Source organism: Triplophysa dalaica, chromosome 3, assembly GCF_015846415.1.
Source record: "Triplophysa dalaica isolate WHDGS20190420 chromosome 3, ASM1584641v1, whole genome shotgun sequence".
NCBI lineage: Eukaryota > Metazoa > Chordata > Actinopteri > Cypriniformes > Nemacheilidae > Triplophysa > Triplophysa dalaica.
The window spans coordinates 11,139,549-11,157,355 of record NC_079544.1 but is presented as its reverse complement, the minus strand read 5'-3'; the positions used below and the strand labels follow the sequence as shown (position 1 = coordinate 11,157,355).

The 17,807-nt window shown below is 37.2% G+C and overlaps 1 protein-coding gene across 1 annotated transcript in view; it reads right to left on the bottom strand.

Moving 5' to 3' along the window:
- Window positions 1-17,807, bottom strand: part of dpydb (dihydropyrimidine dehydrogenase b) — a 120,436-nt gene that overhangs the window by 90,803 nt on the left and 11,826 nt on the right. Inside the window, exons 4-8 of the mRNA XM_056743741.1 lie at window positions 7,146-7,233; window positions 6,752-6,913; window positions 3,934-4,130; window positions 3,223-3,304; window positions 2,065-2,152 (exon numbers count right to left, since the gene is read on the bottom strand). Coding sequence (XP_056599719.1) covers window positions 2,065-2,152; window positions 3,223-3,304; window positions 3,934-4,130; window positions 6,752-6,913; window positions 7,146-7,233 — 617 coding nt within the window. The remainder of the gene's footprint in view (window positions 1-2,064; window positions 2,153-3,222; window positions 3,305-3,933; window positions 4,131-6,751; window positions 6,914-7,145; window positions 7,234-17,807) is intronic.

Genomic DNA, 17,807 nt, shown 5'->3' with positions numbered 1-17,807 from the left:
ATTTTCACTCAGAGAACAGTAATGGTGCTAATGCCAGTACTGCGAGACAACTCTCATGGTACTTGTACATCATATATGTTGTAAACAATAATCAATGTTAAACTGAAGTTAAAATAGATCAAGAACTTAACTCCAATGCTCAAACTAGTATTTCTTCTTGATTTGTTTAAGTTAATCAAGTGAGATGTGCTTAAATAATTAAGGTTATTTTACTTGATTTATTAATGGAATATTGCATCAAAAATACGCTTTAAAGTACTTAAAATAGTGCAATATTGTTACCATAATATTTTACAGTGTAACAGAACAAATCTAAAACCTGTCCTTTGTCCTTTTTTTGTGCTTTAACCTGATGGTGAGTTGAGCGCAAACGTGTACAGTGAGGATCAATACATGTGCAATCTATTCTGTATTCTTATTGTGTTCCCCTTTGAGATTCAACATACAGTAGTTATAGCACCAACTTTGTGCCGAGCTGTGTTGTCAAGTTATGATCAAGAACTGTTAACTGTATTCACTGCAGTTTCAACTACCAGCAATACTGAGAAGTAATATACTAGAATAAAAAAGTAACAAGCTCAATTTTTTTAGTTCTGCCATAAATGTAAAGCACAACATATTGATATCCAATATACCATCTGCTGTTCACGACAAAATCCTCCAGAATTCGTCAGCAATTACTGGAAAAACGTAACTTGAATAATAGCTATTGGACTGCTTGCTTGCCTTTAAATGCCATATGCAGTAAAAGTTTAGAAAAACAAAATCTGAAAAAAGGTTTCAAAACACACGTGATATGCTTTAAATAATGCTTTAAAATCAAATGATTTGCCGTACATAAATTCAGTTTTTATAATCTCTAAAATATGACATTCTATGGGCTTCTGTAGAAAACAAAGCAAATGTTGTCTGCCTTTACAAAGAATACACAGTAACCTCACCTCGATGTCGGATTTATTAGAACTGAACATCTAGGCCAATGTGCCTACTCTTTTTGTGTAGCTTTGTTGATGCTTTCATCTTCATCAATGCTTTAGACAAACCAACATGACTGCTTCTAACCTTAACGCATTCTAGTCCTAGTTGCCTCCATTGTGAACAATTTTGTGGTTGATGTAAACAGAAAACCATTTTTAAGGCAAATGGTCTGAAAAGGCATATTTTGATGAAAGCTATTACTGAGATGAAGAACGTGCAACATAGCAATCACATGATAAAACAACCAAAAAGTGTGATCGTGAAACAAGTCTGTGAATTTTAGGGTCTGAAAAGGAATATGCTTATCTGTGTTTTTCAACCGTTTCTCCCTATGAAAAGCAATGGTACACATTTGCATGTCAATCACAAAAGAGGCTGACATTAGAGACAACATGAGAGAAGTGGTAAAAAAAATATCACAGAGGCGCAAATGTAATCATTTCCTTTATGATTCAAAGCTTATTGCCGTTGCTTTATGAGAAAAAGAAATCCCAGAGCTGCTCCGACTCGCCCGGCTCAATAACAATGAGGCTTAGCTACCAAAAAGCAGCGCTTATTCAAACATAATAAATTATACGAATACCTTTTAATTATAAAGAAAAGAAAGACCCACAAAGTACACAGTCACCCTCAAGGAATGTTTGAATTTCTCAAATCAAATCAATACACCAATGCACATTATATTAATAAAAATAGAGGCAAAGTGACTCAATGGACATAATTCTTGCTGCTCGAAGAATCTACGCACGGCACAAGTTGGCAAAGCATTGAGGTTAAATACGAACGATCTGGCAAAAGCGTAATAAATGAATATAACATTTAACAAGGAGGGCAGGTATGTGTATTTAAAGGGACACACAATGCGAAGGACACTGTATGGATAGAGAAAATAAGAGAAAGACAGATCACATGAGTAAAAAACTGAATGCACCCAGCTAAAAGAAGACATTGGGTTGTTTGTCTCCAGAGGTTAAGAGAGTACCTTGGATGAGTGAAAAACAGATTTCCACACAGATGACAAAAAGGCCTTGTTTTACTTAGAAAAACATGCAGATGAGCAAAAGGAAACTCTAGAGAGAGACTGACCAATGCCAATGAAGACGACCTCAAAGCCCTCCTCCTTCAGTGAGGTCAGAGTCATCCCATTCTGCCCGAGTCCCTTCTCAAGAACAACCTGTGAGAAAAACACCATCCACAATGCATCTGTCTCAGCTGCATCCATCTGTCTATATTATTCGCATAAAGAGGATGTTAGCGTCAATTATTCCACGCCGCTGTGAATACCAGGACATAATTACATCAATCATCCCGCAACCTTTGTGATGGCAGCGCATACGTAGTTATGCTACATTACTGCAAATTGAGCGATTCTGCGGTCACATGTGCTGCTATATGTTAGGGTACAAATGACAAATAGACTATAGGCCTTGGATTCAAAGGCGCTTCTTATGTAGTAGGCAAGTTGTTTAGGGCGAATGGGCCATAAAACGATATAAAAGACAGATTTTTAAACACAATATGGTGATATAAGTGCTCGGTTTCTATCCAAGAGATGGCACCATTTTATGGCACGACATGTGAGGCATTTTAAAAAATGTATTCATAACTGAATGTATTGCTAGACAAATTATTCTGACAGAATTTAAGGCTAAATTTCATGCATCCTTCATAAGAAGATGACACCATATTGAATAAACATTCATATTTGTATCAAGTTTAAAGTTTTTGCTGTAGTACATTGCAAATCAATCAGTTATGACTGTAATTGGCTGCACGTCGCTTGGGATGCTCTCATAAAGGACAGCTGACTATACGGGAAGCGCTGGTTTTAGGTTTTGGTGTTCTCAACAGTAATATTTTTCTTAATTAGACCAACTGACGTTATGAAAATCTAACAACTCTCTGGTGAAAATGAATCTTAGTCAGCTTATGGGAGTCACCGTTCCCCTTCTCTCACTTTGAATAACATCCATCAAATTTCACAACCCGTCCCCCTCCCCCTTTCTCTCTCTCAAGTCTAAAATCAAATGAATCATGGTCAGGTGATCTGAATGAGGACTATCGATTGCCATTTCTCACCATCACAGCTTTCAGGCAACGGACAGATGGATGTCTTAGCCACTTGCCTTGCTAATGTGGCTTTTAATTGTGTTTTGTTTGCTTGGTTTTCCCTGCATGATTATTAATGTCAGTGACATTTGGCTGGAAGACCTGACATGACACCCCCCTACTGCTTATCGGTACCTTTACACCAAGATCTTTCATCAGATCGATCTCAAACTGCACCACTTCGTAGGGCAAACGGAACTGAGGGATTTCGGAAGTGCTGCAAAGACAAACAAATACACACATATAAAAACAATATTTAATTTTTACAGTTGTTTGGTTGTGGCAATATATTGATTAGAGTTTTCAGCTGAAAGATCATTAGAGCTGTGTTTGGGATGCTAGACTTCAGCCTGGGATGTTGTCTGATGTACCCAAAAGGTTTGCTAAAGGTGAAGTGTGTAAACAATGGGGAACTATCAAAATATTACTGTTTGTTTAAGCATCTCGAGTAGCTGGACACGAAAACATTGTTGACAAAATGATGCATTTTGTGCTTCAGTTTGCCTTTAAAGGAACAGTTCACCTAAAAATAAAATTGTGTCTTCATTTATCTACCCGCACGTCTCTTTTAACTTGAATATGATTCTTTTTTCTGTGGAACACAAAAGAAGATATTTTAAGAAAGGGGTTACGGGGTCTATACAATGGAAGTCAACGAAAGCCAGTGTTGTGTGGTTACCAAGGTTCTTCAAAAAAAAAAAATTGTGTTTAGAGGTTTGAAATTAACATGCCTTATACACATTTTTGTTTTTGAAGTATTCCTTTAAGAGGATGGATAACTTGAAGCAGTGGCAACTAAACCGGTTGTGGATTCTCTGTATAAGCAGCAGAATAAACTCCCTTTACCTGAGCCCACCAGTGTATTTCTTTTTCTCAAAGATGGTGATATCGTCATATCCCAGTCGAGCCAGGAAAGAGGCACAGCTTATGCTAGCAGGACCGCAGCCGATGAGAGCGATCTTTGTGTGGTAGCTCTCTGTCATATCCTCTGGTGACGGGAGCTCTGGATTCCTGATCTGAGGAATGCCCATCTTACTGAACACCTAAGGAGAACACAGAAAGCTTCACAAACCTCTCCTTTCTTCTTTCTTCAAACATTAATGCTTGTGTAACTCCCAACATCAAGCTCTCAATTACTCGCCAAGTGGCAAGGGTCCTTCGAGGTCACACGGCAAATTTGAGATCTCAATTATGAGGCTGTTCGATCGGACAGTAGCGGGGCACATCAGATGTACCACCTCAACCTCCTCAAAAATGGAGTGAGGCAGAAGCAGTGATGCTTGCGACGGCGGTGAGTAGAGAGGAAGCCACCAAAAGTCAATCTCTCGCTCTGGCCCCCCGATTTCCGCGCGTCTACATTTCAAATAACGAATATGCGCACGGAAAAGATGCAATATGTGAATCGGGCCTAAGAGTGAAAAATTGTTCCTTGTGGAACTCCTGTGTTTACAAGAATTGTCTTTGACACCATACCATTAGATACTACTCTTTGAGGGCGATTTAGAAGAAAGTCTTTAATTCACCAGATAAGCTCACCATTTACTCCTAAATCAATTAATCTTTGCAAAAGAATATCAGTCCGAATCGAATTAAAAGCTGAAATAAAATCCATAACTAAAATCCTAGCATAATTTGTAGTCTGCTGGATATGTTCAGCTACAAAATCGCATAATTATTAGTTATGATACCATCATCGGTGCCCCTCTTTCCCCTATAGGCAAACTGTTTAAACATTTTTATGTTACAGACAAACCATATCAAAATTATTTTCAGTTATTGATAATTTACTATTTATAGATATGTGTTTGGGTAAAATTACAAATTGTCTTACATTTCTAAGAACTACTAACGATATTTCTTCCAAATGTTCTATTTGCATTTATTTGCAGAAAATGAAAGATGCTCTGTATTTTTTCAGACCTCAAATACTGCAAAGTAAACAAGTTCATATTCACTTTTAAGCAGGGGTGGAAAGAGGACTGGAAATTTGTACTTAAGTACAAGTACTGTTACATTGCTGAAATTGTACTCAATTACGAGTAAAAGTACTGTTGTTAAAAAAGTAATTGAAAAAAGTAAAATTATTCTTCTCAAAAACTACTTTTTAGGCGGTGTTTTTTCATGAATTAAGAATAATTATTAATAATCAAATTTGGACATTTATATAGAAATAGCTACTTTTAACAAAACAAATCTTACTTATAAAGTATATAACTGGATACAACTCAGACAGAACAACACAATGAAAGGTTATTTTGAATGTCTGTCTGTCTATTATTAGCTCAGTTTTCCATTTAAAACCATTTATGCACTTCCAACACTGTTCAATCATGTGTACTAGGCACCACAATGAAGAAATTCATAAATAAAACCCTCAAATATTTCATGCAAAAAAAGCTAAACATTTGTAACCTAAATTGCATTGGATTAGCATTAACAGACATATCTGTAGATGAGCTGGCTGATCATTTACTCAACAGGTAGAACAATAAAGATCTTTACCTGGAGTTGTGGTCCATGGTTTTTCATAAAATGCAAGTTCACAGGTTCATGTCTTTAAAAGTTCAAAATACAGATAGAGGCAACATAAAAGGAATTCCTTCAGCTTCTTTTGATGTATTAATGACGTCTTATTTAAGCAAATCGATCGAACTGTGCAAGAAAGTGAACTTTATTTACAACATTGTAACTGGTAATGCATAGTTTCCGAAACTGCTTCGCATGCGTTCTAATCGCATAAGTTCCCATTTATTTATAAGGGCAGAGCACTTGATTTTATTTTTTCTTGTGAGTTCAATGTTGAAGGTTTCACCGTGCTTTGATGAAACTGTCTTTGATTACAAGTAGCTTTTTGTTTAATTATCATCGCAACCAATCATAAATGCAGCATACAAAAGCATGCTGTTAAACGCACTTCGGGTTCAGGTCGTGTTCGGGCTAAAAATGTAACTGTAATGGTCAGGCCGGGTCGGGTCAAACAATCTCGGGTACAGGCCGGCTACGGGCTTTTGTGCAGACCTAATACCTATAAAAAAATTGATTTTGCCTGAGAAATAATCACAGGAATAACAAGTTTGACAGCTATCCCCATTCTCCCCCTACTAACTCAATAACAACCAGAAGTCTAAACAAAATATATTGACCAACAAATAACAATTTAAAAAAAAGCACAAAGTACAAAGCAGCAAATCTTTATTTTTTTCTTTTCCTCAAGACTGAAAGCAGAAAGAAAAAGAACAAAAGGGAAAACACAAGAGCAAAGGGTGAATATTTTTCTGCCTCCTTGAGCCGTTCTTGATTTACACCTCTGAAAAAAGTCCATTCCAGCAGTGAAAAAGACTTTTCTATACTGAAATTTTCTCAGATGAACTAAGAGCCTAGTGTTAGTTAGATATGAGAAGGAACTGAAATTGTACAAAGTACATAACAGCAGAAAGAAAGAGGTGAGCACTGATAACCCCCGACAACCATTAAACCAAAGATGGAATCCTCATTAAAACCTAAAAATAAGTATTTGATTCAAAGTTCTTATTGGCACCACTGGGTTTGGTTCTATTTTTGTATTCTATTTTAGATGAGTAAACATACAGTTAATTCACAAAGATCATTTAATAAATGATGAAAAGATGTGAACGTCAGACCTTCTTCTTCAAGAGCCCCTTACCTCAGTGGCAAACTGCTGGAGTCCACCGATATTGATGGGACCTTCCTCAGAGGCATAGAGGTTACAGCCCCCCACACACAGATCAGAGGTGGGACACACCATACCACAAGTCAAACCCAGAGGATTGTCTGAGAGGATTGCCTTCGCAGCCCCATAGTAGTTCTACAATACACAAAGCAGGGCCATTAATAAACACGGTATCAAGCAGTGCCTTGGAGATTTTAGATTTGAGGATTTTACCTGGCCGGATAAAGCAATGTATAAGTGCATGTGGTTAACTAACTGAGAAATATAATACATAAAGGATTATGAGATTATCACTTAAGCCAACATCAATAAAGTTTGTTGGGCATAGCTGCTGTGCGAGTGAGCTTGTGCATAATAATTCCTTTACCTTGTTGGCAATGCTGGTGATGAAGGACTTGATGTCCAAATTGGTAGGACAGCTTTTCTGACAAGGAGCGTCGGCACATTTAAGACATCTATCGAAAAGAAAATACATGAAAATCTCTTTATAATATTCTACAGCAAATATGACACACTTATACATTCCAAGGGACAGTTAAAGTGATAGTTCACCCAAAAAGGGAAATTCTGTCATCATTTACATGTTCAACCTTTATTACTTTCTTTCTTTTGCAGAACACAAAAGAAGATATTTATAGAAAGTGTGAAACCGAACAACACTGACCCCCATTCACTTCTATTGTTAGGACACAAATTAATGCAAGTGAATGGGGGCCAGTTAACAACATTTTTCAAAATATCTTCTTTTGTGTTTTGTGAAAAAGAGAAGGTCATACAGGTTTGAAATGACACAAGAGAGAAATAAATGATAACTATCCCTTTAAGAATAGAAAATCTTAAGTAAAATACTACTAGTACTAGCACAGCTGATGGTGTGCAGCAGTAGATAATGTTTTTTCCTTTGTGAGGTTAAAAAAAGGAGGGCTGAGAACAAATGCTAGTTTTGTCCTAGACACGTCTGCACAGACGTGGTGAAGACTGATATCTCTTATAAATACTGCTGACTTCATAATGACCAGTGAACTCCATATTGGTAGACAACAACATGCCTGCTTTAAATTATACATAAGATAATTTGGCTCCAGCAAATGAAATATTCATGAAGGAACAAAATGCATGCGGCAAATTCTATTGAAAGGGACCGCGATGGATATGGGTGATGTTGGGCTGGGCTTCTGTTTCATTTGACACACAAAATGCAACAATGGTGCAAGTCATAGGTCGCTCTCCTGGCTTTGGTCAGTGATGGACTGCCACTTGTTTGAGTTTATCTGACTGACCAGTTGCTGACAGGCTTGGGCATTTGTCAACGAAAAGTAATGCAGAAGTGATTTCATTTTTTCAACAGCTCTGTTGACTCATGGGATATCAGGGCTGCATTTACACCGTATATATATCTAACAAAAGGCTCTCCTTGAAGTCTGTGGTCAATCAAAACTGTGGCTTATCAAATAGAAAAGCACAAAGACATGTCTCACAAAGTCACGCTTAATTGACAGGATGAATGTGTGGAACGCACAAAACATTCAGAGATCATAATCTGAAAGACGACTGTAATGTCTGACATCAAGGACAAACCTAGCCAAGTTAAAATGTAATTTTAGTTAAACTAACATGCATTTGATATAAGCTCTCAAAGGGACAGTTCACGCAAAAATAAAAAATCTGTCATTTTCATTTACTCACCTTTGAGCTGTTCAAAATTTATACATTTCTTTGTTGTGATGAACACAGAGAAAGATATTTGGAAGAATGCTTGTAAACAATTACATGGCCACCATTAACTATTATAGTTGGAAAAATAACAGTGGAAATCAAAAGTGCCCCTGAACTGTTTGCTTTCCTAAATTCTTGTGTTCAACAGAACAAAGAAATGTATAAAGCGATTTTTCCTTCTACATTGAAAAAATTTTTTTTGCAGCTTGTCCAATTTACTCAATTTAAACACAATAAATCGACAAAATTTTGGGATAATTAGCCCACATCATGATTTTTTCATGTTCACTTATGCATTTTTACGGAGCCCTTTTAGGGACATGGTTGTGGAAAAAAACAAGAGGGAAGAGAAAAATATTTTTTAAAGCTTCTGCGTTATCTCACAAAATCTTTGGGTTTCCTCAAGAAAGATTGCGTTATCTCGCAAAACATTTTAACGTCCCGTTATCCCGCTCCATACATTAACAATGGAGCGATTCATATTAGATTCTGTCACCAATAACTTGTGGGATAAACGTTGTTATAACACAAACAACACATTATTCCTTAGACAAGGATCAACAACCTAGTCTTCTTCAAAACGAGATTATAAATTTATCTCTATATGAGAAGGCGACATGGAGTAACCAAAGGGACCATCTAGAAAGTGATGGTAAATCCAAATAGCGTTATTACACAAATAGTAATTAATAACTTAAATGTTACGCACTGTAGTCTCACCAAATTCAGATTACACATTAATTTCCCTCCTGCTGAATCTAAACTGGTTTTAGTTATACTAGATTATGTAGCACTGAAGTTAATTACTATCTTTAGTAGCCTAATGATCTTCGGGTTTTGCACTTCTCTTCGGGTTGATCTTGGGGTTTTGGATCCCTTCGGTCTTGTCTCAACCGGCTCTCGCCTGGGGCTTGATTTGTGGAAAATTAAGTTCAAGTTCATTGTTCACGTTACGTAGAATGAGGTGTCATTTGTGTTATAAGAACGTTTAGCTCACTAGTTATTAGTCCAGGAATCCGCGACTATAGATCAATGTTTACGGAGCTAGTCTCAAACCCAGCCAGCAGGACATTAAAGATGAAGTGTTTGTCCGAATTCAAAATGGTTTGCGACATAACGCAAATATGTTTAAGGGAGAACGCAAAAGCTTTAAAAAATATTTTTCTCTTCCCTCATATTTTTTTCCACCACCATGTCCCTAAAAGGGCTCCGTACATTTTAATCCATTCATGTTGGCATTACATGGATGTTTTTTGTTGTGTTAACATAATTGTTACAACTGGGCAGCCTACTTTGCAGAAGACTGCATTTTGAGACTTAATTTCTTAATTCTTTTATGTGATTTTTTGTATTTATGAGAAGCACATGTCAGTGTTTAATTTTCATTTATCATTGATATTTAAAAGAGTTCGTTTAATGATTTAATTTTGAGATTATCATTGTTCAGAAAAACATTGCCTTTGGTTAGGTGATGTGCGGTTACATTTTAAATTTAGAATTTCTGTGATGCTCTGTCAACTTAATATCTTGTTAAAGATAAATGAAAATTATAACATTAATCTAACATTAACTAAAAACATCTATATTGAGAGTATTAAATGAAAATAGGAAACTTTAACATACAGTATATAAAAATCATGTTTGTTTAACAAATATAAATTGAGCAACTTGAACTTATGCTAAGTAAAAATCATTTTTACTATGGGCAACCGAGGAACATCTCCAGTGTATGGTAGTCAATGGTTGCCAAGAACTGTTCGGTTAAAAGCATTCTTAGAAATATCTTTGCCTGTGTTCATCAGAACAAAGAACTTTATACAGATTTGGGAGTTGAGAGTGAATAAATTAAGACAGAATTTTTTATTTTTTGGTGAACGGTTCCGTTAAGGGCAGAATAAAAAAAAAAGTAATTATCCATAGCAAGTAGATATTGTAGATTGTTGTGTTGAGAGGGGAGTTTGGATCCTCAATTATATCATTAATTAAACTAAAAATACACCAAAACAGTGCTGGAAATTATTTTAACGCCACATTTGCACCTTAAAATATTTGTTTGTTTTGAATAATTCCACAGTTCCATTATACCGTCTGTTTAGATAATATAAAACAAAGAGTTACTTGTGCATGTACGCGCCTCCTTAACATTGTACACAACACTGTGCCTGGGGCGCGGTGGCACATTTTGAATTGGAAATTGTGAGTTTCTGTGCTGTATGAACACAACAGTGGCTCTAAGCTCTGACCCCTGCACTCTTAAATTCAGCAGCTTGTTACATTATTTATTTGCGTGTGTTACCTGGTCTAAGCACCCGCCGGTAAATGAGCCACAATGGGAGGTCAGGCTAAACATGACCTCTGGAATACGCATTCTGCTCAAGCACTGTGTTAGCAGTAATACCCGATGTTGCTGCGGTGTCAAAGCGCTGTATTCTCATTTTATTGGACAGAGGTCGTATCTGACTGATGCTCAGGAAATGTATGTTCTAATCATCGCCTCACATGGAGTTCGGTGCGGCTGGGAATCGCTGTTAATGATCTTAAACCAAGAATCCCATCAATAATCCTAATGATCCTGATTAAGTAGAGTTGTCTGTGGAATGTCTGTTAACACAGCTTGTGGGAATATACAAAATACATAGTTAAGGGATTGTACATATTTCAAACATCTCATAGGAGACTGATGAAGGCATAAATAAAATATTTGATATGAAGGCATTGTATATTAGCATATTGTTTGTACATATTGTTGATTTTGAATTTTGCTTAAGCATTGCTACAATGACCTAACATACTGTGAATGTACAACGCAATCATTGAAAGCCACTGTAGGCGCCTGATTAAGCTCTTAAAAGTGCATTAAACTACACAGCATGTTTAGATATCTTACCAGTTGAAAGCTTTTCTCCATCATTTGTTCATCATTTAATGAATTACAATTGTCACTCACAATCAATAGAAACCATAGTCATCTGTTTTTTATAATCTGCTTTCTGCAGGCAGTTGCGCAATGTGCCACAAAATTCCTAGGCATTTACAGTTTTGTAAACAAAGGACAATTTACAAATAACCAAATTTACATAAAATGAATAATTCATAGAAAAATATGCACCCTTAAACTCTTCATTTAGCCATTGAGGTTGAAGACCACCTGAACACTAGCTTTTCCAGGTTGGAAAATTAGTATGACCAGCAAAAAACAGAAACTTCCAGCATAAAGTGATATTTCACCCAAAAATTAAAATTCTGTCATGATTTACTCACTCACTCACTCTCTCCCACCCAACCTTATCATCTCAAACTTCTATGACTCTCTTCCACAGAACAAAAGAGAAGACATTTTGAAGATAACTGGCCCCCATATACTCGCATAGGATTGTGTCCATACAATAGAAGTGAACGGGTGGCAGTGCTGTTTGGTTACAAACTTTCCTTAAAGATGCGTTAAAGTGGTTTTTACATCCAAAAGCATCACAGTCAATAAGTAATAGGCTATTTTCTACCCAGGTTTTGAGGCCAGTTCTGCAATCGCTCGGTTCTAATGGGCGTGCCGCATTGAATACACTTGGAAGACGTAACGTTAGGTAACACATAAGCACCATTCACATTTTTCGCAGGGCATTAGTGTTATCTGGAGACCTTCTGTGATTTATAAATGACCTCCCCACATCAGTATTTCATGTGACGCACATGCACCGCATGATTTTACTCAAATTTACTGACTTATTTCCTGGATGTGATGAAAAGGCTTTGTGTATAGTTTGTATAGCCTATACTGATATATGAACGTACCTGTCAGCATTTGAGACCAGTGATCCCGAATCGGACAAAAGATCACCGCGGGTCTCAAATGTTACGAGGTTTTCCATGATAAACAAACAAACGGGAGACTCCTGGTAACTTATGGATATCACCCAGCACCCAAAATAATACCAAAACACTTCAAAACAGCCTCCATTATTCGCAAACTGTGTATAAAACCTTGAAAAATTATATATAAGCCCGACAAATCACAGATATGGGGATTCGCATGGAATTCCACATACAACCACTGCATTTATTACGAATGACTAGAGGTCCGAATAGTGCTCAGGGCATCAAGCGATCACTAACAAAGCATAGTGACGCATAGTACAAAAATGTTTTACTCTCATAAGAACTGCGCCATTCCTATCGGATCCAATCGAATTTTAAATTTCATAATTTTAAACTCTCCAAAAATTCAGTGTTGACCTGTGCCTTGTTCACGAAGGAATCCTCGGAGAAATCAACCGAGCACACGCTCCATGTTTTTCCCACATAAGCTGGAACGTCTTTAAAAAGAAACTTTAACTCCACATTACTAATATCAGAATCCGAAGGGTTCTGCAGGGTTATGCACCGACTGTATTCTTCCGCAACCAGGGATGGCACAATATTTAGCTATCATTAACAGCATGTTTGTACATGTTTGTACTAGCTCGCTCGATCTGGTTCCGCACCACTGGTTCTTTAATGCATGGGCGGGCCTAGAGAAGTAGTCATTGATATTTTTCTATGGAGGAGGTGTTCAACCTATCAATGTCGTCATAGATAGGTGCATTCTAGAACCTGGCGTTCGCTGGGCATGGTAACAGATGTAATCTCCGTAACAAGGGCATTTTCAGTTCTGATGTTTGCGAAAATACGATTCCCTCTTATATAACAAAAGCTCTGGTTAAAATTTTGATTTTAATTCATCGCACCATTAAAATATCTTATTTTGTGTTCTGCAGAAGAAAGAAAGTCTTACAGGTTGGAATTAATGACAGAATTTTCATTTTTTGGTGAACGATCACTTTAATATTTAATCACTTTAATGCTTTGTGTACAAGTAACAGTACAAATAAAATCAGTTTATATCAGTAAGTCCTAACGCTATATCTGTAAATATGTTAATACATGTAAAATACATGTATGAAAGAGTTTTAGATGTAGTGCTGTTTTATTGGTTGCATCGTAAAAGTTGGAAACCCACCCTTGTGCCGAGACATAGATCATGAAGAAAAGATATGTTTTATGGAGGGGAAGCCTGTATGTATAAATCATTCAAACTCATGTAGCTGAATACACCATTCAAACAAAGCCTATTTTTATCCAGCTCACTCGCATTCCTGTAAACTTGACCTCCCTCCTATTATAGAAACAGAAGCTTAAACAAATCCCGTGCAACACTCTCCCTGCAAGACTTCAATCTCCATTGGCTTTTACTTTCAGCATCCCACAAATTTCAAAATAAAACCGCCCTAAACTGTTGTTCTACACAGAATACGCAGCACGCGCATTACTCAGTGTAACAAAACATGATTAAATGTTAGCTCATCTCGAAAGCAACGTGGGCATTAGCGAATGCGGTCAAATCACCTCATGCCTCCCACCACTACCAACTTAATCCCAAACGCTCCTCTGTAAAGATGATGAATTTATCATGTGTGTGGGAGGTCATCTTGGAGAGATAGCCGTCAAAATCCTCACTTGCTAAGACGTGTAACTTGTGGGGACCGAGTAATAATGAGGACCCTAGAGAGGTGCTAGACCTCTCAGAAAGGACACGAGGATACCATCCTCTCGCAGGCCGGCTCTGTCATCTTAATTACTTAAACCATTTTAGATACGACCAATTAAGCTCGGCTCGGAATCAAAGGAGCTTCTTTTTAGACTAGGTGCCCGGACAGCTGGGATGAGAAAACGGTTTTAATGATCAATCCACCTTTATATTCTGTGTCTTCTGTGTCAAAGAGAAGACATGAGAAGGGAAAAGGGCTTCTGTCAGGGGCGTGGCGGCGCTGGGAATAATAAGAGGAGTTATTTCTCATTACAGCTCATAGTTTAAACAACGCAACATGTTACTTGACTTCAGTCAGCTGACATGTGCGATAGCGGTTTGACAGCAGACACTAAAGGCAGCTGTCAGCGTTGACATCCTCGCTTTCATGCAGGAACCTATTAAATAATGCCAACTCTTGTTTTAACATTTCTTCAGTGGTGTAGCGACGTACCAACTGAAGTTCTTTTGTGACCAAAGCGCAAGCTGCATTTTAGATGGGATTTGGAGAGACCGACACAATATACCACAAGCAGTTAGAAATCAGTATTTTATAAAAGTGAGATTAGCTCTATTAACAGAACATGTCAGGAACATGACAACTAGCTCACAGATTTGCTCATCCTAGTATGATTTTCTTTCTTGTGCGAAACATGAGAGCAGGGAACAATTTTATACAATTACAGTGAATAGTGACCAGGAGCTGTCAAGCAGCAGAATCTATTCTTTTGATAGAAATTTCTAACCGTATTTATAAATACACAATTGTGAATCACAACTGCCTAACTTCATATTTATCAAGAACTCTCACTGGATGTCACATTTTTTAATGATTCATCATAAATTCATCCACTATGAAGATCTGTCCGTAGCATCTAGTTATCTAATCTAGGGGGGTTCAAACTGGGGACTGGGAATCTCCTGAGGGCCACCAAATGGTTTTAAGGGGTCTCAAAAAAAATCTGACAAAAAAAGACAAAGCAAAAAAATCTGTGCGTTCTTGTTACAATTGTTATATTTTTTGTATCATTCTAGTGCTACAGGACAAATACATCTTAACTGTAAATGTTTCTCTTTAGGTTAACAAGTTCAATATTCAGTTCTTTATAGTAATACTTCATGGTTTTATATTAATATTTATAGTTTAAATGTTTTCTTTACTTTAAATTATCTATGACTCACATCACCATATTAAAATGTTTCAAAACTGGTGAGCCACAGAATTCATTCATTACCATAATTTGTTTGGAGAAGTTATTCTTAGTAAATTCATAATCGTTCGTTAAAAATATATTAAGTAATGCTAATTTCAACAACTTGAAACATGAAATGTACATTTCACTGCAACTGATGTTAATGAATTTGGCCTTAACATAAGACTGGCACCATTTTTCATACCTAAAAGCCTGAATTTTACTTCTAGAAGTTCAAATAGGGTTGTCGCCTTCAAGTTACAGCTTGAAAATAAATTTGCACAGTTGCTTTTTTTGTTTGTTTTAAAACGCGCTGTGATTCCTTACCTTGGTTGAAATAAATAGCCCTACCTTATTTATTGATGCAAATGCAATGCAAAGCTAAACAAGACAGGCAGTGATCGTGAACGACTAAGAAAACAATATTTATATGCAGTGCTGATCAGCAGGAAATGTCTTCCTCAGATGACGGTAACATAATGAACAGAGAAACAAGCACTATATGTCTCCGTCTTCGTTGTGGGGCTTTTTTAAGGATCTTAACAGTCGGCATGGGGGCAAGTAGGGCTGGGCAGTATGACCAAAAATTTATATAACGGTGTTTTCCAGATTTATAACGGTTTCCCGTTCCTTGGAAGCACTGGTGCACCCAACTTCAAGAGTTAGTAGCATCCACCAAGAAATAAATAGTTTAAAACAAGAAAGAAACAATTTTACCCTTAAAACATGCAGGGGATGTCTGTTGTGTTTTATATAGTCACAATGGATTCATGATTTCCTGAAATCATATTTTTTTATCATAAATCAAAGGCTTAAATTAGATATGTGAGAGCAAAGCAATCGGATCATGCTGTCAATAATCCTTACTGACCCTTATTTCTCATCATAGCACATACAGAAACAGTTTCAACTGAAAACACATCATATTATATGCTTATATTTAGCAGATATGAGGGGAACACGATCGTATTTAGAAAATGTTTGTTCGCGAGTATATTTAATATAACGTAACTTGCAATTGCTATACTTGTGCAGCTGTTCAGCCGCGAGGTGGAATATTATAACCAAACACAGAGGTTTAGTGAACATCAGGTCAGGCATCAACATCAGGTTTTTTGTGTCCAAAAAACTGTTTAGGAAAGGGGTCCCTCACAAAAGTTCGATCATATCTGGCCTCATAAAGTTTGAAACCCCCTGATCTACACACGAAAAGCTGTGTTTTCACAACTTTCGCTTCACTACAGGAACAGATCTGTGTAGTTCTTAATGAGGATTGAACTTTCTGGCTGTTTCATGACACAGGGGATCCAGACCTGGGGCTTCCTCTGGTGCCCAACAAACAGGCCAAATCAGCCTGCCGCCTCCTGCGATGAACACCAGATCAGCGCACATTGCTAAGACTTTCATGTCCGGCATTATTAGCAGTTACAAAACCTAAATCTTTCATCAGATCTGCAACTCGGCGCGGCAGGGGTGTCTTCGCAGGACGAAAGTGTGCATTAATGTCTCTAATATCTCTCTGGCTTCATTCCTTTTAACATGACTCGTGGTTTTTGCTGCTGTTTAGGGTTTTTGTTTTTTATTCATGCTTAACAGATGCAATGCTGTGCTCATGCATATTCTATGTCATGCAGAATTAAGACATATTATTCAAATCATTTTGCATAACAGTCTGTATTTCAGTATACATTTAAAGAGATCATTATTTTGAGAAGGCAGATGTCTACAAAACAGATCAGAACAGAGATGGGGGAAATGGTTTGACTATCTTACCTGCTAGTATTTTGTGGCTGGTTCTGAACGTCCTGCTTTTAATACTTTTATTAAACTAAAGATACAACCAACCACCCTCGTGTTTTTGTGAGCTTAAAGTCACGTCATCCAAACATTCATACAGGCAGAGTAGCTTACACAGACAGCTGTGCAAAAGAATTAAACAGAACTCAAGGGGCTCTAAACACGTTTTCTTAAATCAAGATTACTTTTAACTTGCCATCTTAAAACACTCCTGATGCAACACAGTGAAAATTAGGTGTAACTGCCAAAAACATCATGTGTTTGTAGATCAACACCTAAAAACATTTGCATAAGTAATACAGGGATGTGTCTTGTGTCAACAGCCCTTAAGTCTACAGATTGATCAATTGCATAATGAACTGCTGTGAACCTTTTTTACATCTTTCACAACTTGCGTTCCCTTTCTGTCGGTCTCTCGACGTTGTGTCGAGAACGACAGATGGGGTTCGCCCTTGAGAACCAATCACCTCTGACTACTATAGAAAAGGCCAATGAAATTTAGCGAATGAAATTTGCATGCCGGTCTCCAAGCCCGGATGTCCGGTATAAAAGGAAGCCGGCGTGCAGCATTAATTTACCTTTTGTTCTTCAGAGCCTTCGCTCATGGCTACGAACAAAAAGAATTCAACGAATTCTCGACACAATGTCGAGAGACCGACAGAAAGGGAACGTCTTGGTTACGTATGTAACCTTAGTTCCCAGACAACGTCTCGTTCCCTCCATCAGGGAACTGAGGTTACATGCGTAACCAAGACGTTTTTTA